The 26,134-nt window shown below is 44.3% G+C and overlaps 1 protein-coding gene across 2 annotated transcripts in view; it reads right to left on the bottom strand.

The window, feature by feature from the left end:
- Nucleotides 1-1,125: 1,125 nt before the first annotated feature.
- CHRDL2 (chordin like 2) overlaps nucleotides 1,126-26,134 on the bottom strand; it is a 49,767-nt gene continuing 24,758 nt past the window's right edge. Inside the window, exons 2-11 of one of the 2 annotated variants that reach the window (XM_075266340.1) lie at nucleotides 24,223-24,335; nucleotides 19,464-19,557; nucleotides 18,394-18,536; nucleotides 16,830-16,923; nucleotides 13,579-13,634; nucleotides 13,321-13,492; nucleotides 12,836-13,030; nucleotides 10,483-10,665; nucleotides 8,061-8,153; nucleotides 1,126-2,538 (exon numbers count right to left, since the gene is read on the bottom strand). In XM_075266340.1, the coding sequence (XP_075122441.1) occupies nucleotides 2,459-2,538; nucleotides 8,061-8,153; nucleotides 10,483-10,665; nucleotides 12,836-13,030; nucleotides 13,321-13,492; nucleotides 13,579-13,634; nucleotides 16,830-16,923; nucleotides 18,394-18,536; nucleotides 19,464-19,557; nucleotides 24,223-24,335 (1,223 nt within the window). In that variant the 3' untranslated portion in view covers nucleotides 1,126-2,458. Of the gene's footprint in view, nucleotides 2,539-8,060; nucleotides 8,154-10,482; nucleotides 10,666-12,835; nucleotides 13,031-13,320; nucleotides 13,493-13,578; nucleotides 13,635-16,829; nucleotides 16,924-18,393; nucleotides 18,537-19,463; nucleotides 19,561-24,222; nucleotides 24,336-26,134 lie in introns of both variants that reach the window. The other variant, XM_075266338.1, reaches the window with a different exon arrangement.

The raw sequence follows: 26,134 nt of genomic DNA on the forward strand, positions 1-26,134 counted from the left end.
GGAAAAGGGAGTATGAGTATTTTTTTTTTAATCCATCCTCCCTATCCCCAATTATTATACTCTGGTGCCTAAAGAGACCCCCCAAGGTATATTAAAGGGATCCGATCACTCACACACAATTTTTTCTAGGTAACACATCGGAATAACCTTAAAAAAGGCTATTCTTTTCCTACATTTCATCTTCTCCGCACCGCCGTTTACCTACAATCCTGGTTTTTCTCGGTATGCAAATTAGTTCTCTCGCAGCACTGGGGGCGGTCCCCAGCGCTCAAACAGCACTGGGGGCATCACCAATGCTGTGAGAGAAATCTCTCCAGCGCCGCCTCCATCTTTGTCAGGATCGTCATCTTCATCCTCTTCTTCCGGTGGTGGCTTGTAACATCTAGGCCTCGGGCAGAGCAGACTGTGCATGCCCACAGGCCACGAGAAAATGGCCGCTTAAAGTACTGTGTAAGTGGCGATTTTCTCGTGGCCTGTGGGCATGCGCAGTCTGGTCTGCCCAAGGCCTAGAAGTTACAAGCCACCGCCGGAAGAGGAGGCTAAAGATGATGCTCCTGACGAAGATGGAGACAGCACTGGAGAGAGTTCTTTCACAGCACTTGTGACGCCCCCAGTGCTGTCTGAGCGCTGGGGCCCGCCCCCAATGCTGTGAGAGAGCTAATTTGCATACCGAGAAAAATCGGGATTGTAGGCGAACGGCGGGGCAGAGAAGACGACGAAAGGTAGGAGAAAAATAGCCTCTCTTAAGGCTATTCCGATGTGGTACCTAAGAAAAATTGTGTGTGAGTGATAGGATCCCTTTAATGAGTCATAGGGGAAGGGGGGGCGAAGACCAAAAATTTGCAAATTTGGCTTGTTCATCTCATGACATGTGCAGATGGAGGGAGGAGGAGGCGAGTCGTCATCACCCGCTGTCAGTGGTGGGTCGGGGGTGCAGGGACAAGACCACCATTGCCTCACCCACTTTTACCACCCGGACCTACTTGATGACCATGAAAGTACAGACAGCGAGTAGAATAGATTAATACTTTATTATAAATCTTATAGACAAACACAAAATTCATAAAACAAAGAAAAAAAAAATAATTCTGAAAATATTTTAATTAGATCTTTTTTCTCTTTTTTTTTTTCCAGACAGAAATATATATCAAAATAAATAGATGTGCTCAGTCAGGGTCAGCTCGGGGACATGGAAGCCACTGACCATCCAGCACGCTGACCAGCTCCACTCTACACCGCGCCAAAACTTGCCTGCAAGACCCTCCAACCCTCTCTCGGGACGTCCACCTCTGACCATGAGAATAATACAGTAGATATTGTGTAAGATACGTGTAGATCTGAGCCGGCGATCCTCGATAGACCGATACTGCGTGTCCAGGGTGGACATGTGATGAGAATGTAGACAGGAAAGTCCAGGGGTCATGTATCAGGGGGCTATGGAAAGGACAACTACATTCAATGTTCTGGGGACATATGGTGGTTTACCACAAAAACGTGGGCCAACCTGCAACATGGGATCATACCCCAGATGTCTATAATCTCCTGCATGGACATACCACGTTGCGATTTTTGTGCTTTACTCATCCCTGCTGGTTCAGTGCCTTTGTAGATCACGTCCGGGTGCGTTGTGACTCCTATACGGTTACTGTTTGTACTCTGGATACGGATATAGCTACCATCAAGAAAACCAGACACTGAACCAGCAGGGGCTGCAGGGACATGTGAGCAAGGAATAAGCCGACCAATTTTCTATACACTTTTAGATGTGAAACGTCTCAAGATCTGTACAAGATCGATAAAGCAAGGTCATGAAATAGGATAAGTAGATTGAACTTGACACTGAGCCAGCAGGGGCTGCAAGAAGATGTGAGCTCCGAGCTAAGAAGAAGGTAGCAAGAATCCTATGCACAGTTCTGCTGCAGGATCAGAAATGTTGATGTTTTCTGGAAGGGATCTGAGCTAGATAATCGGTCAAGGACTCTATAAGCCCCTGAACAAGCAGCATCAAACTTTTTCTTTTCTGGGGATGTCTGAATATTTTTGAATTTCGGGATTCCGTCATGTGCAGCAAGCAAGTTAAGAAGAAGAGCACAAATGTGGTGAAGCCTAAAAAGTCTCCCAGTTCCAGCTCAGCAGGAAAATCGATAGAAGCAAAGGTCCCCCTCCCACAACCCCCCAGTAGGGGGCAGACCTGGAGATGGGGTAATGGTTGCAGGAGGTGACAGTTTTCGATATGACCTTCTTCTTCTTTCCAGAGAAGCTTGACTTGACCACAGTCTCTGATCAGGTTGATCTGGTGTCAGGACAGATAACAAGATTCTTCGGAGCCGATTCCTTTTTCTCCGAGGTCTGACCACCTTGAAGATCAGGTTGGGAAATGTTTGTTGGCAAGAAAGTTTTTGTTTTTCCGTCTCTTTATGTTCAGGCTGTTTGTCATTGATGGAGGTTTCGATTCTCACTACAATGCCCCAGTCTGTAGATCAGTGACCTCTGTCACGTTCAGGTCAGGAGGTTGAGGCCTAAAGATGTTCCACTGACCTAGAGAAAGACAAAGAAAAAGACATGTTGAGGCCTTCAGAAGACAAAGACGACACCTGAGTGATGAGCAGACTTCACCACAGGTTCCCCGGACCTCCTGCTCTTCAGTCATCTAAGAGATGGGATCACTGTTGATGCCCCATAATAGGTTAACTACCAGTATATACATGACCGTGATGAACCCCTTGAGTAGAGAGAAAATGAGATGTCAATGGATGAGGCAGGAGGCAATGCTGGGCCCGAATGGGATAATTGTTTATTACATTTTGTCTGATGTGTTTGTTTCTTTATATTTTTTGGAGTTCTAGTCATTGGACTCCATTCACGTCCCGCATTGGCAAGGATTATGTGGGGGTATTTGATTTCAATTGTACTATTACCCCTAAAGAGCCCCCACTATTATTATCTTACTAACCACCACCACCAGGGATACCGGAAAGAGCCAGGTACAGGTCCTTACCCAACCATCTATTAGGCTGGAAGTGCCCAAAAACAATGGGTTTCTTCACCTTGGTAATGCCAGGCTGCTGCTGCTTGGTTGTGAAAAGTTGGGGAAGAATTCACATTGTTTGTTTTTTGATATTTTTATTTAAAAAAAATACTAAAAAAGATTCAGAATGAATTCATTTGGACCAAAACGAAGCTTGGGAATGAACTAGCCAAACGAGAAATAAGACACATGGAAGGATCGCTCAACACTACTAATAACTAATAACTCCCGTTTCGAATAGCACGCACCCAAAGTCTGCGTGCCGGCCGCTTCCATTCATTCCTATGGGTGCATGCTATTCTAAACGGGAGTTTCGAATAGTATTCGCTCATCTCTAATAGCAATCCATCTATTACTACTGACAACCAGCCTGTAGGTCATGTCTGAGAAGTTGTCACAGCCCCACTCCGTCTTATGCTAGGGTCACACTTGCTCTTGGGTTTCTGTTCGTCGTGTCCACTTGGGGACTCGAAAAACGGAAAACTAATTTGATTAAAAAGTGGTTACCTGCGTCAACCTGCGGACCCAATAGACTATAAAGGAGTCCGCTGGGACTCTGCCTGAAAAATACTGAAACATGCTACTTACAGGAATTTTCTCTCTGCATTTTTAAAGAGGATTCAGGGAACTAAACGTGGCCGCACAGACACCACATTATGTGACAGTTGCGCCATTTCTTTGCCATTTTTGGGCCCCAGTTATATTTCTAACCATGTGGCCACTGGAATCCCACGTCTCAGTAAGAGAACATCGAGCAAAATCGTCTCGTCTCGCTTCGCCCGCCAGTGCTGGCACACAACTGCATCATCGTCTTTTTGGCTGCTACTTTTTTACAAGTTCTGTCATGAAGTTCTCACTCTGTGTAGAGAGGACTCCAGTAAAAAAACACATAGTCTGATTTATGGGATCCAGCGGAGACTACTCCACACTTAGTCCAGACTTCCTTACACTCCAAGAGGGACCAATAAAACCCTGAGAAGAGGCCTGCGGTTACCCCGTCATAAATCACCCATCAGCAGCCTGGATGATGTCATCAGAAGCACAAACATCACCATAACCTGGGTACAGGGGGCGACACAAAACAGCTATCCCCTCAACAACGTGTACTAACAAAATATCTGAACCCAGACACTATAACAGTATGAAGAGGAGAAGGGCAGTATTGTAGTAGTTATATTCTTGTACATAGGAGCAGTATTATAGTAGTTATATTCTTGTACATAGGAGGTAGTATTATAGTAGTTATATTCTTGTACATAGGAGCAGTATTATAGTAGTTATATTCTTGTACATAGGAGTAGTATTATAGTAGTTATATTCTTGTACATAGGAGTAGTATTATAGTAGTTATATTCTTGTACATAGGAGTAGTATTATAGTAGTTATATTCTTGTACATAGGAGTAGTATTATAGTAGTTATATTCTTGTACATAGGAGCAGTATTATAGTAGTTATATTCTTGTACATAGGAGGTAGTATTATAGTAGTTATATTCTTGTACATAGGAGCAGTATTATAGTAGTTATATTCTTGTACATAGGAGTAGTATTATAGTAGTTATATTCTTGTACATAGGAGTAGTATTATAGTAGTTATATTCTTGTACATAGGAGTAGTATTATAGTAGTTATATTCTTGTACATAGGAGTAGTATTATAGTAGTTATATTCTTGTACATAGGAGCAGTATTATAGTAGTTATATTCTTGTACATAGGAGTAGTATTATAGTAGTTATATTCTTGTATATAGGAGCAGTATTATAGTAGTTATATTCTTGTACATAGGAGTAGTATTATAGTAGTTATATTCTTGTACATAGGCAGTAGTATTATAGTAGTTATATTCTTGTACATAGGAGTAGTATTATAGTAGTTATATTCTTGTACATAGCAGTAGTATTATAGTAGTTATATTCTTGTACATAGGCAGTAGTATTATAGTAGTTATATTCTTGTACATAGGAGCAGTATTATAGTAGTTACATTCTTGTATATAGGAGCAGTATTATAGTAGTTATATTCTTGTACATAGGAGTAGTATTATAGTAGTTATATTCTTGTACATAGGCAGTAGTATTATAGTAGTTATATTCTTGTACATAGGAGTAGTATTATAGTAGTTATATTCTTGTACATAGGAGGTAGTATTATAGTAGTTATATTCTTGTACATAGGAGCAGTATTATAGTAGTTATATTCTTGTACATAGGAGTAGTATTATAGTAGTTATATTCTTGTACATAGGCAGTAGTATTATAGTAGTTATATTCTTGTACATAGGAGTAGTATTATAGTAGTTATATTCTTGTACATAGCAGTAGTATTATAGTAGTTATATTCTTGTACATAGGAGTAGTATTATAGTAGTTATATTCTTGTACATAGGCAGTAGTATTATAGTAGTTATATTCTTGTACATAGGAGCAGTATTATAGTAGTTATATTCTTGTACATAGGAGTAGTATTATAGTAGTTATATTCTTGTACATAGGCAGTAGTATTATAGTAGTTATATTCTTGTACATAGGAGTAGTATTATAGTAGTTATATTCTTGTACATAGGCAGTAGTATTATAGTAGTTATATTCTTGTACATAGGAGGTAGTATTATAGTAGTTATATTCTTGTACATAGCAGTAGTATTATAGTAGTTATATTCTTGTACATAGGGGTAGTATTATAGTAGTTATATTCTTGTACATAGGAGCAGTATTATAGTAGTTATATTCTTGTACATAGGAGTAGTATTATAGTAGTTATATTCTTGTACATAGGAGTAGTATTATAGTAGTTATATTCTTGTACATAGGAGGTAGTATTATAGTAGTTATATTCTTGTACATAGGAGCAGTATTATAGTAGTTATATTCTTACAGACAAAATGAATTGATAGAAGGATCCGCTCTACCAGGAATATTTCTTTAAAAAATAACTTTTAATCCATAATGATTAAAAAACACTCCATGGACAGGAACAAAAGTGCAAAAGTAGGAAAAAAGTGATTAAAACCGCATAGGTTTCATTGTGGCTGACATGTTTCGACACGTCTGTGTCTTACTCATAGCCCAATATAGTTATATTCTTGTACATAGGAGTAGTATTATAGTAGATATATTCTTGTACATAGGAGTAGTATTATAGTAGTTATATTCTTGTACATAGGCAGTAGTATTATAGTAGTTATATTCTTGTACATAGGAGTAGTATTATAGTAGTTATATTCTTGTACATAGGAGTAGTATTATAGTAGTTATATTCTTGTACATAGGCAGTAGTATTATAGTAGTTATATTCTTGTACATAGGAGGTAGTATTATAGTAGTTATATTCTTGTACATAGGAGTAGTATTATAGTAGTTATATTCTTGTACATAGGCAGTAGTATTATAGTAGTTATATTCTTGTACATAGGAGGTAGTATTATAGTAGTTATATTCTTGTACATAGGAGTAGTATTATAGTAGTTATATTCTTGTACATAGCAGTAGTATTATAGTAGTTATATTCTTGTACATAGGGGTAGTATTATAGTAGTTATATTCTTGTACATAGGAGCAGTATTATAGTAGTTATATTCTTGTACATAGGAGTAGTATTATAGTAGTTATATTCTTGTACATAGGAGTAGTATTATAGTAGTTATATTCTTGTACATAGGAGGTAGTATTATAGTAGTTATATTCTTGTACATAGGAGCAGTATTATAGTAGTTATATTCTTACAGACAAAATGAATTGATAGAAGGATCCGCTCTACCAGGAATATTTCTTTAAAAAATAACTTTTAATCCATAATGATTAAAAAACACTCCATAGACAGGAACAAAAGTGCAAAAGTAGGAAAAAAGTGATTAAAACCGCATAGGTTTCATTGTGGCTGACATGTTTCGACACGTCTGTGTCTTACTCATAGCCCAATATAGTTATATTCTTGTACATAGGAGTAGTATTATAGTAGATATATTCTTGTACATAGGAGTAGTATTATAGTAGTTATATTCTTGTACATAGGAGCAGTATTATAGTAGTTATATTCTTGTACATAGGAGCAGTATTATATCAGTTGATTCCTACAACAAACCTCTAAACATATTACTTCTGTTAATAAATATTACTTTTATACCATATTTGCCTCTGACCCTCCGCAGCAGTGAACAGGTTACATTATGGGGAACATCTTCACCCAATTCATAAGTGTTACTTACGTAAAGGAGAGAATATATATTTATTTCTAAAAGGGCAAATAACGGGAGAAGATGACGGAACACTAATAGGTCTCGGCTCTTGGGAGGTCTCGTTCCACCGCACAGCCGTAAACATTAGGAGAGAAGCGGCTCAAAGAAAGGTGGCAAACATGGGAGAAGCTTCCCCACCAGCATGAAGGTCAGGACGCAGGATGAGGCTGACATCGTCCACAACCTGATTTTCCTTGAATCATCGTTTTCTGTTAAACTGGAAACAATGGGTTGAACCTGTCAGGCAGTCTAAACCCTCGAGGCGCCCCTTTAAGTGACCTCCCATAGAGCCGGAGGACCACCGCTTACCTCCGCTTTCCTGGCCTGGTGGAAGTGGGCACTCTATATTCCAGTCACTGGTTTCCAGTTGTGCCCGCCGGATTTTCCTACCACATGTACGCACTTGCGGCCCTGACTCTCGCCCATATTACACCCCGGTGCCCTTTCCTACACAAATATTCGGCCAGCTCTTCACACAGGTAACACCTTGGTTGGATTTTCAGCCCCCAAAAGAAATGGAAGTGACATTTTATTATCTAAATAGATGTAAAACCTGAGCCCAGGAGCGCCCTGCCATGGAAGAAAACCTGCCATGACTGAATAGTGCTCACAGCTGAGGGTTTGTTACAAATATATCCAGTCTAGGGAACCATCTAGCAATACGGAAAAGAAGAGGGCAGAGCTGCACCGACCACCAGGCCCCATCAGGGGGAGGAAAGACTGAGCCCTCCACACCCGGCTCTATACATATATACATAGTAGCCGCACCACATGACTAATGGAGGATTGTAAATTACCTTCACTCGTCCTGGTCACCAACCGGAAATGTTCTGATTCTTGTTTAAAGTCTTGTTTTGCCACCTTTTTAATCTGGATTAAGTGGAAAATCCCTGCAAGAAATAGATAAAGTGATTGCACCAGCAGAATAGTGAGCGCAGCTCTGGAGTATAATACAGGATAAGTAATGTAATGTATGTACACAGTGACTGCACCAGCAGAATAGTGAGCGCAGCTCTGGAGTATAATACAGGATAAGTAATGTAATGTATGTACACAGTGACTGTACCAGCAGAATAGTGAGCGCAGCTCTGGAGTATAATACAGGATAAGTAATGTAATGTATGTACACAGTGACTGCACCAGCAGAATAGTGAGCGCAGCTCTGGAGTATAATACAGGATAAGTAATGTAATGTATGTACACAGTGACTGCACCAGCAGAATAGTGAGCGCAGCTCTGGAGTATAATACAGGATAAGTAATGTAATGTATGTACACAGTGACTGCACCAGCAGAATAGTGAGCGCAGCTCTGGAGTATAATACAGGATAAGTAATGTAATGTATGTACACAGTGACTGCACCAGCAGAATAGTGAGCGCAGCTCTGGAGTATAATACAGGATAAGTAATGTAATGTATGTACACAGTGACTGCACCAGCAGAATAGTGAGCGCAGCTCTGGAGTATAATACAGGATAAGTAATGTAATGTATGTACACAGTGACTGCACCAGCAGAATAGTGAGCGCAGCTCTGGAGTATAATACAGGATAAGTAATGTAATGTATGTACACAGTGACTGCACCAGCAGAATAGTGAGCGCAGCTCTGGAGTATAATACAGGATAAGTAATGTAATGTATGTACACAGTGACTGCACCAGCAGAATAGTGAGCGCAGCTCTGGAGTATAATACAGGATAAGTAATGTAATGTATGTACACAGTGACTGTACCAGCAGAATAGTGAGCGCAGCTCTGGAGTATAATACAGGATAAGTAATGTAATGTATGTACACAGTGACTGTACCAGCAGAATAGTGAGCGCAGCTCTGGGATATAATACAGGATAAGTAATGTAATGTATGTACACAGTGACTGCACCAGCAGAATAGTGAGCGCAGCTCTGGAGTATAATACAGGATAAGTAATGTAATGTATGTATACAGTGACTGCACCAGCAGAATAGTGAGCGCAGCTCTGGAGTATAATACAGGATAAGTAATGTAATGTATGTACACAGTGACTGCACCAGCAGAATAGTGAGCGCAGCTCTGGAGTATAATACAGGATAAGTAATGTAATGTATGTACACAGTGACTGTACCAGCAGAATAGTGAGCGCAGCTCTGGAGTATAATACAGGATAAGTAATGTAATGTATGTACACAGTGACTGTACCAGCAGAATAGTGAGCGCAGCTCTGGAGTATAATACAGGATAAGTAATGTAATGTATGTACACAGTGACTGCACCAGCAGAATAGTGAGCGCAGCTCTAGAGTATAATACAGGATAAGTAATGTAATGTATGTACACAGTGACTGCACCAGCAGAATAGTGAGCGCAGCTCTGGGGTATAATACAGGATAAGTAATGTAATGTATGTACACAGTGACTGCACCAGCAGAATAGTGAGCGCAGCTCTGGGGTATAATACAGGATAAGTAATGTAATGTATGTACACAGTGACTGCACCAGCAGAATAGTGAGTGCAGCTCTGGAGTATAATACAGGATAAGTAATGTAATGTATGTACACAGTGACTGCACCAGCAGAATAGTGAGCACAGCTCTGGAGTATAATACAGGATAAGTAATGTAATGTGTGTACACAGTGACTGCACCAGCAGAATAGTGAGCGCAGCTCTGGAGTATAATACAGGATAAGTAATGTAATGTATGTACACAGTGACTGCACCAGCAGAATAGTGAGCGCAGCTCTGGAGTATAATACAGGATAAGTAATGTAATGTATGTACACAGTGACTGTACCAGCAGAATAGTGAGCGCAGCTCTGGAGTATAATACAGGATAAGTAATGTAGTGTATGTACACAGTGACTGTACCAGCAGAATAGTGAGCGCAGCTCTGGAGTATATTGCAGCCTTCCCAGCTTGGCCCACATGCCTTACACCACATGTATAACCTAGTTTCGATCTGCTGCCAATGATACTTCATGACAAGTTGTAGTTTGGTGTAATGTAGAGAAGTTCTGTATAAGGTGTGAGATGTTTCCTATACTGTGCCGTATATTTTGCACATATATATATATATATATATATATATATATATATATATAGACTTCCTAGTATACAGATACATAATATTTCTCTCCCCCCCTCGGTCCTGTGATGTATCTGTCACGTGTAACACTATTAGTCTCCGTTCACACTGTGTAACATACAGAATTATTCCATCTGCCCCATGTGATGATGAGATTCACCTTTCACCATTTTCCAGACATAAATCTCCACATCCTCGGACGCTTCTTTCTCGATGGCGATTTTTCGGACGTTCTCTTTCTGGTTTCCAGAGTTGGGGGACATGTACATGTAGACCAGGATCTTGTTGGGGTTCTTCAGACATTTTGTGGTGATGACCTCCGCTGTTGGCTGCACTTTATCATCTGGAGGGAAGGGGGCAGACATGAGGTCCTGGGGTAATATAGGGGAGGGGGCAGACATGGGGTCCTGGGGTATTATAGGGGAGGGGGCAGACATGAGGTCCTGGGGTATTATAGGGGAGGGGGCAGACATGAGGTCCTGGGGTACTGTAGGGGAGGGGGCAGACATGGGGTCCTGGGGTATTATAGGGGAGAGGTAACACATGAGGTCCTGGGGTATTATAGGGGAGGGGGCAGACATGGGGTCCTGGGGTATTATAGGGGAGGGGGCAGACATGAGGTCCTGGGGTACTGTAGGGGAGGGGGCAGACATGAGGTCCTGGGGTATTATAGGGGAGGGGGCAGACATGGGGTCCTGGGGTATTATAGGGGAGGGGGCAGACATGAGGTCCTGGGGTACTGTAGGGGAGGGGGCAGACATGAGGTCCTGGGGTATTATAGGGGAGGGGGCAGACATGGGGTCCTGGGGTATTATAGGGGAGGGGGCAGACATGAGGTCCTGGGGTACTGTAGGGGAGGGGGCAGACATGAGGTCCTGGGGTATTATAGGGGAGGGGGCAGACATGAGGTCCTGGGGTATTATAGGGGAGGGGGCAGACATGGGGTCCTGGGGTATTATAGGGGAGAGGTAACACATGAGGTCCTGGGGTATTATAGGGGAGGGGGCAGACATGGGGTCCTGGGGTATTATAGGGGAGGGGGCAGACATGGGGTCCTGGGGTATTATAGGGGAGGGGGCAGACATGAGGTCCTGGGGTACTGTAGGGGAGGGGGCAGACATGGGGTCCTGGGGTATTATAGGGGAGGGGGCAGACATGAGGTCCTGGGGTATTATAGGGGAGGGGGCAGACATGAGGTCCTGGGGTATTATAGGGGAGGGGGCAGACATGAGGTCCTGGGGTATTATAGGGGAGGGGGCAGACATGAGGTCCTGGGGTATTATAGGGGAGGGGGCAGACATGAGGTCCTGGGGTATTATAGGGGAGGGGGCAGACATGAGGTCCTGGGGTATTATAGGGGAGGGGGCAGACATGAGGTCCTGGGGTATTATAGGGGAGGGGGCAGACATGAGGTCCTGGGGTATTATAGGGGAGGGGGCAGACATGAGGTCCTGGGGTACTGTAGGGGAGGGGGCAGACATGAGGTCCTGGGGTATTATAGGGGAGGGGGCAGACATGAGGTCCTGGGGTATTATAGGGGAGGGGGCAGACATGGGGTCCTGGGGTATTATAGGGGAGGGGGCAGACATGGGGTCCTGGGGTATTATAGGGGAGGGGGCAGACATGAGGTCCTGGGGTATTATAGGGGAGGGGGCAGACATGGGGTCCTGGGGTATTATAGGGGAGGGGGCAGACATGGGGTCCTGGGGTACTGTAGGGGAGGGGGCAGACATGGGGTCCTGGGGTATTATAGGGGAGAGGTAACACATGAGGTCCTGGGGTATTATAGGGGAGGGGGCAGACATGAGGTCCTGGGGTATTATAGGGGAGGGGGCAGACATGAGGTCCTGGGGTATTATAGGGGAGGGGGCAGACATGAGGTCCTGGGGTATTATAGGGGAGGGGGCAGACATGAGGTCCTGGGGTATTATAGGGGAGGGGGCAGACATGGGGTCCTGGGGTATTATAGGGGAGGGGGCAGACATGAGGTCCTGGGGTATTATAGGGGAGGGGGCAGACATGAGGTCCTGGGGTATTATAGGGGAGGGGGCAGACATGGGGTCCTGGGGTATTATAGGGGAGGGGGCAGACATGGGGTCCTGGGGTATTATAGGGGAGGGGGCAGACATGAGGTCCTGGGGTATTATAGGGGAGGGGGCAGACATGGGGTCCTGGGGTATTATAGGGGAGAGGTAACACATGAGGTCCTGGGGTATTATAGGGGAGGGGGCAGACATGGGGTCCTGGGGTATTATAGGGGAGAGGGCAGACATGGGGTCCTGGGGTATTATAGGGGAGAGGCAACACATGAGGTCCTGGGGTATTATGTGCTGATATTTAGAGGGGAGGGGGACACATTGTATATAAAATGGTAACAATGTTGCAGGGTCAGACTACACACAGATTATCTGTAGTCTGTAACAATGGAGACACAGGACATATTAGGACCATTTTTGGGGCGATCCCCCAGGGTTCGATGTATTTTGGGGTCATGTGACCACAGCAGCCCTTACCCTGGCAGACTTTGCAGCACTTCCCTTCCACCTTCTCCGGGTACTCGCAGGCGTATTCCTCCGGGCAGGTGACTCGCTGACAGTCCTGGTTCCCATCTTTACAGGTGCACAGGATACACGGGATCGCTCCAAAATTTCGGAAGACGGGGTGCCACACCTCACCGTGTGAATACGTCTTCCCATTATAGACGCAGGCTGGGGGGGGGGGGGAGAGGATGAAGGATTACACAGGTAATCGTCACAGTACATATGAACAAGCAGAGCTGCAGTGTAAAGCAAGGAGGGAAACAATAGACAAAGCAGCAGGCCTGCTTACAGGGATCACAGCTGAGCTGCAGTGTAAAGTAAGGAGGGAAACAATAGACAAAGCAGCAGGCCTGCTTACAGGGATCACAGCTGAGCTGCAGTGTAAAGTATGGGAGGCAGACACCACAGACCCCCCGCAGGCGATGATGTCACTAGTGTGATGTCACTGCAGCGCTCACCTTTCTTATGCTTCTCCTTCATCAGTATCTTCACTGTCGTCCCCCCTCCCCCGCCCTTCTGCTTGAAGCTGCGAGGGTTAAACCCCAGGGAGGAGCTGACGATGGTGGATTCGGTGGCGCCCAAAGTCTTCTTACCGAGCAGCTCGCTCAGACACTGGTCCTGGGAATGTCTCTATAGGACACAATACACACAATACGTCACACACGACACAGCGGCAACAGTAGGGGGCGCCAGTAATGGAGCAGAATGTCACGTACAACACCTCTGTTTAGCTGCAGCGGCTCCTCCTCCAGCGAGCGATCGTACGAGCCGTCTGCAAAACACAAGGCACTGGCTCAGTCCGGACAGTCTGCAACGTGTGAACCCCGGACAAGACCTCTGCTTGCTGTCACTCAATTCGGGAGTTTTGCACTAATCAGGTCTTGTTCTCCAATCACACACAAAGCTGCAGATAATATCCTATTCATTCTCAGTGCTGCCCCCTACCATTAAACTGCACTGCTGGGGAGGATTGTGGGAAATGGTGGGAAACACCTGACATGTGTATTATGATGTTCTGCAGCAGCTGAGGTGTGTATTATGATGTTCTGCAGCAGCTGAGGTGTGTATTATGAGGTTCTGCAGCAGCTGAGGTGTGTATTATGATGTTCTGCAGCAGCTGAGGTGTGTATTATGAGGTTCTGCAGCAGCAGAGGTGTATTATGATGTTCTGCAGCAGCTGAGGTGTGTATTATGATGTTCTGCAGCAGCTGAGGTGTATTATGATGTTCTGCAGCAGCTGAGGTGTGTATTATGTTATTCTGCAGCAGCTGAGGTGTGTATTATGAGGTTCTGCAGCAGCTGAGGTGTGTATTATGAGGTTCTGCAGCAGCTGAGGTGTGTATGATGAAGTTCTGCAGCAGCTGAGGTGTGTATTATGATGTTCTGCAGCAGCTGAGGTGTGTATTATGATGTTCTGCAGCAGCTGGGGTGTGTATTATGAGGTTCTGCAGCAGCTGAGGTGTGTATTATGATGTTCTGCAGCAGCTGAGGTGTGTATTATGAGGTTCTGCAGCAGCTGAGGTGTGTATTATGATGTTCTGCAGCAGCTGAGGTGTGTACTATAAGGTTCTGCAGCAGCTGAGGTGTGTATTATGAGGTTCTGCAGCAGCTGAGGTGTGTATTATGAGGTTCTGCAGCAGCTGAGGTGTGTATTATGAGGTTCTGCAGCAGCTGAGGTGTGTATTATGAGGTTCTGCAGCAGCTGAGGTTTGTATTATGATGTTCTGCAGCAGCTGAGGTGTATTATGATGTTCTGCAGCAGCTGAGGTGTGTATTATGATGTTCTGCAGCAGCTGAGGTGTGTATTATGATGTTCTGCAGCAGCTGACGTGTGTATTATGATGTTCTGCAGCAGCTGAGGTGTGTATTATGAGGTTCTGCAGCAGCTGAGGTGTGTATTATGAGGTTCTGCAGCAGCTGAGGTGTGTATTATGAGGTTCTGCAGCAGCTGAGGTGTGTATTATGATGTTCTGCAGCAGCTGAGGTGTGTATTATGATGTTCTGCAGCAGCTGAGGTGTGTATTATGATGTTCTGCAGCAGCTGGGGTGTGTATTATGAGGTTCTGCAGCAGCTGGGGTGTGTATTATGAGGTTCTGCAGCAGCTGACGTGTGTATTATGATGTTCTGCAGCAGCTGAGGTGTGTATGATGAGGTTCTGCAGCAGCTGCGGTGTGTATTATGATGTTCTGCAGCAGCTGAGGTGTGTATTATGAGGTTCTGCAGCAGCTGAGGTGTGTATTATGAGGTTCTGCAGCAGCTGAGGTGTGTATTATGAGGTTCTGCAGCAGCTGAGGTGTGTATTATGAGGTTCTGCAGCAGCTGAGGTGTGTATTATGAGGTTCTGCAGCAGCTGAGGTGTGTATTATGAGGTTCTGCAGCAGCTGAGGTGTGTATTATGAGGTTCTGCAGCAGCTGAGGTGTGTATTATGATGTTCTGCAGCAGCTGAGGTGTGTATTATGATGTTCTGCAGCAGCTGAGGTGTGTATTATGATGTTCTGCAGCAGCTGGGGTGTGTATTATGAGGTTCTGCAGCAGCTGACGTGTGTATTATGATGTTCTGCAGCAGCTGAGGTGTGTATTATGATGTTCTGCAGCAGCTGAGGTGTGTATTATGAGGTTCTGCAGCAGCTGAGGTGTGTATTATGATGTTCTGCAGCAGCTGAGGTGTGTACTATGATGTTCTGCAGCAGCTGAGGTGTGTACTATAAGGTTCTGCAGCAGCTGAGGTGTGTATTATGAGGTTCTGCAGCAGCTGAGGTGTGTATTATGATGTTCTGCAGCAGCTGAGGTGTGTATTATGAGGTTCTGCAGCAGCTGAGGTGTGTATTATGATGTTCTGCAGCAGCTGAGGTGTGTACTATGATGTTCTGCAGCAGCTGAGGTGTGTACTATAAGGTTCTGCAGCAGCTGAGGTGTGTATTATGAGGTTCTGCAGCAGCTGAGGTGTGTATTATGATGTTCTGCAGCAGCTGAGGTGTGTATTATGAGGTTCTGCAGCAGCTGAGGTGTGTATTATGATGTTCTGCAGCAGCTGAGGTGTGTATTATGATGTTCTGCAGCAGCTGAGGTGTGTATTATGATGTTCTGCAGCAGCTGAGGTGTGTATTATGAGGTTCTGCAGCAGCTGAGGTGTGTATTATGATGTTCTGCAGCAGCTGAGGTGTGTATTATGATGTTCTGCAGCAGCTGAGGTGTGTATTATGATGTTCTGCAGCAGCTGAGGTGTGTATTATGATGTTCTGCAGCAGCTGAGGTGTGTATTATGATGTTCTGCAGCAGCTGAGGTGTGTATTATGATGTTCTGCAGCAGCTGAGGTGTGTATTATGATGTTCTGCAGCAGCTGAGGTGTGTATTATGATGTTCTGCAGCAGCTGAGGTGTGTATTATGATGTTCTGCAGCAGCTGAGGTGTGTATTATGATGTTCTGCAGCAGCTGAGATGTGTATTATGAGGTTCTGCAGCAGCTGAGGTGTGTATTATGAGGTTCTGCAGCAGCTGAGGTGTGTATTATGAGGTTCTGCAGCAGCTGAGGTGTGTATTATGATGTTCTGCAGCAGCTGAGGTGTGTATTATGATGTTCTGCAGCAGCTGAGGTGTGTATTATGATGTTCTGCAGCAGCTGAGGTGTGTATTATGATGTTCTGCAGCAGCTGAGGTGTATTATGATGTTCTGCAGCAGCTGAGGTGTATTATGATGTTCTGCAGCAGCTGAGGTGTATTATGATGTTCTGCAGCAGCTGAGGTGTGTATTATGATGTTCTGCAGCAGCTGAGGTGTATTATGATGTTCTGCAGCAGCTGAGGTGTATTATGATGTTCTGCAGCAGCTGAGGTGTATTATGATGTTCTGCAGCAGCTGAGGTGTATTATGATGTTCTGCAGCAGCTGAGGTGTATTATGATGTTCTGCAGCAGCTGAGGTGTATTATGATGTTCTGCAGCAGCTGAGGTGTATAATGTCCTCACCTCTGCACACTGGACAGCAGGAGTCGGGTACGGTCAGGGGGGAGGAGCAGACGAGCTCAGGACAGGTCACCAGACCGCAGTAAATCTGCCCGTCCTGTAGGGGGAGACATAATAATATAACAATATATAAACATCACCAGACGGTAAAATCTCTGCAACTTATATTCCTCCACTTGCTGTCAGTGAACGGGGCATCCTGTGGTTACAATTCCCATTCTGACCTGATTCTTTTTTCACAGCTGAGGGTTTGTTACAATGTATCCCGTTTAGACAATCCTCTGTGAGCCCCGGAGTCCTGCAGTGATACATGGTAGATGCGTTAGGCTCACAGAGCATTGTCTACACTGGATACAATGTAACAATCTATGAGCACAGGAGAGAGTCTCTAGACTGGATACAATGTAACAAACCCTCAGCTGTGAGAACTATAAGGTCAGATCTTATGACCATTCCAGCAAGTAGAGGCCTTATAATAGCGACACCCTGTACACTGGGCTGCTGTATCCCGACCTCGGAGCGCCGGGCCCATCACATGAATAGCTGGAATTGTCCGCTGTCCGGGCCAGTATGAGCCCACACGGCCGCTGACCGCCGCTCCGGCCGGACATGTAAGGCGATCTGTTGATCGTTCCGAGGTCACCTCACAGGCTGCATTCATCCTACGGGGAGCCCCATGACCCGCTATAGGAGATCTAATCCCCTCCCCCCCTTATGTATACAATAAAAGTCACAAAAATCCCTCATAAAATCAACCAAGACTTATAAAAATAAAGCAGAACACAGAAGCCGAGGCTTTCCTGGAACAGACTGACCCCGGCTGCTGCTTGGAACTGTCTGGGTTATACCAACAGTGCGGGGTGACCGCTGGAATAACAGGGGGTGCAGAGGGTGACGTGTCCCCCCCCCCCCCAATAACTACAACTCCCAGCAGAGTCAGCCAGCCCCCTGGACAGCACACAACTGAACTGTTCATCCAGATGTTCCTGGTTCATGAATAGAATGCAAATAGTGCAGTGAAAACTGACACAAACGGGAAAAGATAGGACAGTTATAGGACACTCGGGGTCCGTGGAAAGCTTGGTGAAAACTCATGACGTGTTTTACCCCCACAAATATAGGCAAATTGATGTAAGTGAGGCAGCAGAATTGTATAATGGAATGTTCTGCAGCTTTCTAATTGACTTTGTGATTATTTCTCGCCCATGTCAAGATCTTTGACCCAAAACTTCTCACAGCGGAGGGTTTGTTACAGTAACATCCTACTATGGGGAGTACACCCGTCAGCTGCCCAAACCCCCGTCCTGATCATGTGTTACAACGTATCAGTCCAGGCTTGTCTACATTGGACACAATGTAACAAACCCTCAGCTGTGAGTAGATGTTACTGCATGGTATGAAGGGGACCCCATTTGTTCCTGGACAGACCACCGACAACTGAGACCCCTGATCTCCATCTGCCCAGGTGCTGATTTTGGACCCTAGGGACGTTGCCTGGGGCTTTGATCTGCCGGACCCCATGACACTGGAATATCCCGCATAATGATAAGATAATACCGCCACTCACCGAACAGCTGCACTGCACGCACTGGTTGGACTGTCTGGACGGGAACAGCTCCTGGGTGGTGAACATCTCGCCCTGCTGGTAGGTCGTCCCGTTGTGCTGACATACCTTAGGAGGGGCCCGCAGACCTGAGGGGGAGTGCGTCTCTGCAGGGGAGAGGCAAAGAAAGATTAAAGGGGTTTTCCTAGGACTTATGTGTTGATTAAGGTTCAGGGATCGGATCCCGATTGGCGATCGATCAAATTTCACGATCGGCTGTAAAATGATCAAAAATCGGATTTTGAAATCTCAAGATCAGCTCAACCCCACTGTCTATATAATATACAATTAGGGTCGAGTGATCGGGATCGGGAAAGATCGGATCCCCATCAGTGATCGAGCAAATTTCACAATCGTGATCGGCTGGAAAATGATCGGAAATCAGATTTTAAAGTCGATCCTGAAATCTCAAGATCGGCTCAGCCCTAGTGTTGATGACTTACCCTTAGGACAGATTATCCATATGTGATTGGTGGGGTCCGACACCTGGGACCCCCACCCATCAGCTGACTAAAGAGGCCGCCGCCTTTGGGTGGGCTCTGCAGTCTCTCCACTTAGTGTTAAGCACAGCGCCATATATAGGATAGTGGCCATGCTTGGTATTGCAGCTCAGCTCCATTCCCCTGAAAGGGACTGAGCTCTCGCTGTACCATGTGACCGGTGAATGTGACATCATCAGTACAGGGAAGAGGCTGCAGTGCTCAGGGCTGATCGGCGAGGGTCCTGGGCGTCAAGACCCCCATTGATCACATTGGTCCCTTCATTGCATAATACAAGTTCCGCAGTTGTCTCGTGGACCTTCCATCATTCGTGAGTCTTTCTCCTGTCCCGATGGTTTGTAACAATGTATCAGCACAGGTATCATCTATTGTTACAGTACCCATCTAACTTCCGCCTCAAGGCATCACGCTTCTGAATTTTGGGGACCCCCAATGGGGGTGGGGGAGACTAAATGCAGCAGCCCTCCTATACACAAGGTGTGGAGTTGCCCTTTACGTGGTTCCTCCTCCCACGGATCTAGGGCGAGCACTTACCTACACATCGGGGGCAGCACTGCTGCGGGTCGGTGACGGTATGGACGCACTGCAGGACCGGACACTTTATTCTGTAGCAGCTGACACCGCCGCCCTGCTGGACACAAAAGATACAAGAAGGATTATTTGCTGCCACTCTACTCACAGAGGATTGTCTAGGCTGGATACATTGTAACAAAGCCCCAGCCGTGAGAGGGAATAGGTCTGAAAGATGTTTGTGCGGTTTTTTTAGGTAAATTTTCCATATAAATGTCCCGTTCCCCGCGCCGGCGGTGGCAGACAATTGCGCCATGTGTGCCTATAATATTAGCCCGTAATACAGAGAATTATTATAAAGTGTCTGCAATTAATCTGTCTGAGGAGCGAGAGCCAAGTGATGTCAGCGCCGTGTCTGGGAGGGATACAGAAGTGTCACCCATCCCCCCACCTCTATATCCCGGGGGGTGGTGGTGGCCGCTCCAGTGTCATCGAAACGTGCGGCGTCGTGAGTGTCTCTTTATCAATTAGCCGGTGAGTGGCTGCAGAACAGACGCCGCTCTGCCGCTCATGAATGAGGCCTTGTTCTAGTCACTGACAGGCGGCTACGGCTCAGGAACACCGCTCAATGGGATTAGGAACAAAAATGTTGTGGCTTGTAAAGGGACCGCGCCACGAAACCCTCCGCTGCAGACAAAGAATGGGGCAGTGTGTTAGTGTACCCAGCTCCGTGACTGGGGGTTAACACCGTCACTGCCGGGAAAGATCGCACGTCGCCACTATGTTACACACAACACGAATAGTCAATTCAAATCAATTCAAAATCTGCCAACAACCAATATGGCTGCCAGAGTCAACCAACCCATCCTGGAGGGGTTGCGGTGGACACTTCTTCCATAAAAAGTGCCCCGCCTGTTCACAGGTTACCTGCGGTATTGCAGCCACAGCCGTCTCTTGCCAAAAACAAGAAGAGATGATTTTAGAATGAGAGTTTTTTGGCCATTAGTTGAGGGTTTCCAACGATGGATGTGGATGATGATCAGATATCGGTTGATGGTTTCCTCCAATGGGTGGGCGGTTTCTGGCTATGGTTTGGTAACTCATAGGTTTACTGTCAGCTATTGGTTAGGGGTTGTTGGTTACTATTCATTGGTTGGCGGTATCTATCCGCTTGGTGGGTTGGTGGTTACCAGCTGTTGACTTGTGTCTTCTAGCTAAGGATTGGTGGTTACCAGCTGTTGACTTGTGTCTTCTAGCTAAGGGTTGGTGGTTTCCAGCTGTTGACTTGTGTCTTCTAGATAAGAGTTGGTGGTTACCAGCTGTTGACTTGTGTCTTCTAGCTAAGGATTGGTGGTTACCAGCTGTTGACTTGTGTCTTCTAGATAAGGGTTTGTGGTTACCAGCTGTTGACTTGTGTCTTCTAGATAAGGGTTGGTGGTTACCAGCTGTTGACTTGTGTCTTCTATATAAGAGTTGGTGGTTACCAGCTGTTGACTTGTGTCTTCTAGTTAAGGGTTGGTGGTTACCAGCTGTTGACTTGTGTCTTCTAGATAAGGATTGGTGGTTACCAGCTGTTGACTTGTGTCTTCTAGATAAGGGTTTGTGGTTACCAGCTGTTGACTTGTGTCTTCTAGATAAGGGTTGGTGGTTACCAGCTGTTGACTTGTGTCTTCTATATAAGAGTTGGTGGTTACCAGCTGTTGACTTGTGTCTTCTAGTTAAGGGTTGGTGGTTACCAGCTGTTGACTTGTGTCTTCTAGCTAAGGATTGGTGGTTACCAGCTGTTGACTTGTGTCTTCTAGCTAAGGATTGGTGGTTACCAGCTGTTGACTTGTGTCTTCTAGATAAGGGTTTGTGGTTACCAGCTGTTGACTTGTGTCTTCTAGATAAGGGTTGGTGGTTATCAGCTGTTGACTTGTGTCTTCTATATAAGAGTTGGTGGTTACCAGCTGTTGACTTGTGTCTTCTATATAAGAGTTGGTGGTTACCAGCTGTTGACTTGTGTCTTCTAGATAAGGGTTGGTGGTTACCAGCTGTTGACTTGTGTCTTCTATATAAGAGTTGGTGGTTACCAGCTGTTGACTTGTGTCTTCTAGATAAGAGTTGGTGGTTACCAGCTGTTGACTTGTGTCTTCTAGATAAGAGTTGGTGGTTACCAGCTGTTGACTTGTGTCTTCTAGCTAAGGATTGGTGGTTACCAGCTGTTGACTTGTGTCTTCTAGCTAAGGATTGGTGGTTACCAGCTGTTGACTTGTGTCTTCTAGATAAGGGTTTGTGGTTACCAGCTGTTGACTTGTGTCTTCTAGATAAGGGTTGGTGGTTACCAGCTGTTGACTTGTGTCTTCTATATAAGAGTTGGTGGTTACCAGCTGTTGACTTGTGTCTTCTAGTTAAGGGTTGGTGGTTACCAGCTGTTGACTTGTGTCTTCTAGCTAAGGATTGGTGGTTACCAGCTGTTGACTTGTGTCTTCTAGATAAGGGTTTGTGGTTACCAGCTGTTGACTTGTGTCTTCTAGATAAGGGTTGGTGGTTACCAGCTGTTGACTTGTGTCTTCTATATAAGAGTTGGTGGTTACCAGCTGTTGACTTGTGTCTTCTAGCTAAGGGTTGGTGGTTACCAGCTGTTGACTTGTGTCTTCTATATAAGGGTTGGTGGTTACCAGCTGTTGACTTGTGTCTTCTAGATAAGAGTTGGTGGTTACCAGCTGTTGACTTGTGTCTTCTACCTAAGGGTTGGTGGTTACCAGCTGTTGACTTGTGTCTTCTAGATAGGGGTTGGTGGTTACCAGCTGTTGACTTGTGTCTTCTACCTAAGGGTTGGTGGTTACCAGCTGTTGACTTGTGTCTTCTAGATAAGAGTTGGTGGTTACCAGCTGTTGACTTGTGTCTTCTAGATAAGAGTTGGTGGTTACCAGCTGTTGACTTGTGTCTTCTAGCTAAGGGTTGGTGGTTACCAGCTGTTGACTTGTGTCTTCTAGATAAGGGTTTGTGGTTACCAGCTGTTGACTTCTGTCTTCTAGCTAAGGATTGGTGGTTTCCAGCTGTTGACTTGTGTCTTCTAGATAAGAGTTGGTGGTTACCAGCTGTTGACTTGTGTCTTCTAGATAAGGGTTGGTGGTTTCCAGCTGTTGACTTGTGTCTTCTAGATAAGAGTTGGTGGTTACCAGCTGTTGACTTGTGTCTTCTAGATAAGGGTTTGTGGTTACCAGCTGTTGACTTCTGTCTTCTAGCTAAGGGTTGGTGGTTTCCAGCTGTTGACTTGTGTCTTCTAGATAAGAGTTGGTGGTTACCAGCTGTTGACTTGTGTCTTCTAGCTAAGGGTTGGTGGTTACCAGCTGTTGACTTGTGTCTTCTAGATAAGGGTTTGTGGTTACCAGCTGTTGACTTGTGTCTTCTAGATAAGGGTTGGTGGTTACCAGCTGTTGACTTGTGTCTTCTAGATAAGGGTTGGTGATTACCAGCTGTTGACTTCTGTCTTCTCGCTAAGGATTGGTGGTTACCAGCTGTTGACTTGTGTCTTCTAGCTATGGGTTGGTAGTTACCAGCTGTTGACTTGTGTCTTCTATCTAAGAGTTGGTTACCAGCTGTTGACTTGTGTCTTCTAGCTAAGAGTTGGTGGTTACCAGCTGTTGACTTGTGTCTTCTAGATAAGGGTTGGTGGTTACCAGCTGTTGACTTGTGTCTTCTAGCTAAGGGTTGGTGGTTACCAGCTGTTGACTTGTGTCTTCTAGATAAGGGTTGGTGGTCACCAGCTGGCTGTTGTTGGTTTCTAGCTATGGGTTGGTAGTTACCAGCTCCTCACTGACAGGCATCAGCTATTCATTGGTGGTTGTTAGTTACTACCTCATCATTATAACTTTTTAGTAATGGGCTGGTTGTTACCAGCCAGTTTATTGGTGGTTTTAGCTATTGGTTGGTCACTAGATTGACCCCCACCAGTTACTCGTTGGTGGGTCATTCGCGTCTAGTTATTTCTTATTGGTTCTTATCTACAGATGTTACCAGTTACTTTTTGGTGGGTATCACCTATTCTTGGTAGTTGTTGGTTATTGGACATTTATTAGTGACTTTTGGCTTTTGTTTGGTGGTTTCTATCTACATTTTCTCGTCGGTGAGTATCATCTATTCATTGATGGTTATTCATTCTCAGATATTTATTGGTGGCTTCTGTCTACAGATTGATAGTTACCACTTATTTAGTGGTGGTACCTCTTTGTAGTTGGTGGCCGATGGTCAACGGATATTTATTGCTGTTTTTTTAGCTATTGATTGATACTTTCTATCTGTCAATAGATTGTTACCAGTTACTCATTGGTGGGTATCATCTTCTTCTGGTTGGTATCATCTTCTGGTTGGCGGTTATCAGCCATTTATTCAGAATTTCTAGGTATTGGTGGTTGGTCATCAGATGTTTAATGGTGATTTCAAGCTATTGGTTGGAGGTCTCTATCTATAGATTGATTGTTACCAGTAATTTGTTGGTTGGCTTCACCTATTGGTTGGTGGTTGTTGGTTTCCAGCCATTTACTAGTGATTTTTATCTATAGATTGAGTGTTATTAGTTACTTATTGGAGGGTATTGTCTACTTGTTGGTTCCCAGCCATTTATTGGTGACTCCTTAGTTGGTGGTTACTAGATACTAGTTGATCAGCTCCGATTAATCTGATTACATCACCCATGAGGAGCTTCATTACTATTCTTCTCCTATACCTAGACTTCCATCCCATTCTCCCTTCCAGCACACTATATACCAGACGGATACCATAGACTGGACGGATATACCTCAGAACACGTGCAGCGTATACAATATACAGTTCCTTGAGGTTCAAGGTAAGGATGCCAGCTTTCTCCTGGACCATACTTCTTGCCGTGAAATAAACAGAACATATCTGGACCTAAAATTAATAAAAATTTATGTATCAAATAATTATAATATAATATCAAATATTATATATCAAATAATATATTCACATTGTATACAGTACTACAACCCCCAACACGATCCAGTCAATGAACCAAGACCGAACATGACCCAACCAATGATAGCTAATACTTGGCAGGTATTCATGGAAATGTCAATCAGTATAAGGTGGCCCAGATATTGTTCATGGTCCTGAAAATCAAGTCCACAATGCAAGATGTCACCAAAAACAGACTCCTCCGAGCTAGAGTCGCTCTGATAAGACTGGACCATGCTTCTTCTACTTGGTTGACCCATTGGCCTCGGTATTTGACACCATTTTTGCTTTCTATAACCATCGTCTGAAGAGCTTCCACCATATCAGAATCCATTTTCTCCAAAAACCCAAGAGGTATCCCCATAAATCGGTACCAGTTGGCGGGACTCTTGTAATCCATCAATATGGGGTCCTACTGAAACATGATAATCCATTGGTCCTACAGGAACGAGTATAATTATAATCCACGGAGATGTAATCCACAGGGAAACATGACTCAAGGCGTGTCGTATCATTACAAGTTATAATCCATGGGCGTGATGAAGAGTTGCAATCCAATGGGAGGAACATGGCCGACTCCAAAAAGCAGCTCCACATTTATAATCCATAAGAAGATCGGAACCAAGAACTGTATGGACTCACCGAACAGGACATCGTATGCCGGAAAATCTGTATGGTAGAGAGCCAGATATACAGTATGGAGACCAATATACGGTAAAGAGTCCTGGGCAGGTATTCAGCGAGTCATCCTCCAAGGTTTGGAACGTTTCTCAGGTCAATTGTTAGAACTCAGACAGAAATAGAGATGTAATATGGAGGAAAACACGAAGAGGACTAACACTATGTCATCATGGAGAAACGAAATTCAGGACCATGAAAATAGGAAATTCTAAGAAATTCTATGAAATATAAAGCAAGTAATATATGATGGAGATTTATTACAATAGAAAAATCCATCAAATTCAACTTGTATCAAAAATCACAGATATTTCACACTATAAAAACTGGAGATACTAAATAGCTTTATTTTATATTTAATGTCCATCACCAATAATACCAGAGGGTGCACATACATATAACTACTATAATACACAAGAATATATCTACTATAATACTACTCCTATATACAATAATATAACAACTATAATACTACTCCTATGCACAAGAATATAACTACTATAATACTGCTCCTATGTACAAGAATATAACTACTATAATACTACTCCTATGTACAAGAATATAACTACTATAATACTACTCCTATGTACAAGAATATAACTACTATAATACTACTCCTATGTACAAGAATATAACTACTATAATACTACCTCCTATGTACAAGAATATAACTACTATAATACTGCTCCTATGTACAAGAATATAACTACTATAATACTACTCCTATGTATAAGAATATAACTACTATAATACTACTCCTATGTACAAGAATATAACTACTATAATACTACTCCTATGTACAAGAATATAACTACTATAATACTACTCCTATGTACAAGAATATAACTACTATAATACTACCTCCTATGTACAAGAATATAACTACTATAATACTGCTCCTATGTACAAGAATATAACTACTATAATACTGCTCCTATGTACAAGAATATAACTACTATAATACTGCTCCTATGTACAAGAATATAACTACTATAATACTACTCCTATGTACAAGAATATAACTACTATAATACTACTCCTATGTACAAGAATATAAC

Source organism: Leptodactylus fuscus, chromosome 2 (assembly GCF_031893055.1).
Source record: "Leptodactylus fuscus isolate aLepFus1 chromosome 2, aLepFus1.hap2, whole genome shotgun sequence".
Taxonomy (NCBI): domain Eukaryota; kingdom Metazoa; phylum Chordata; class Amphibia; order Anura; family Leptodactylidae; genus Leptodactylus; species Leptodactylus fuscus.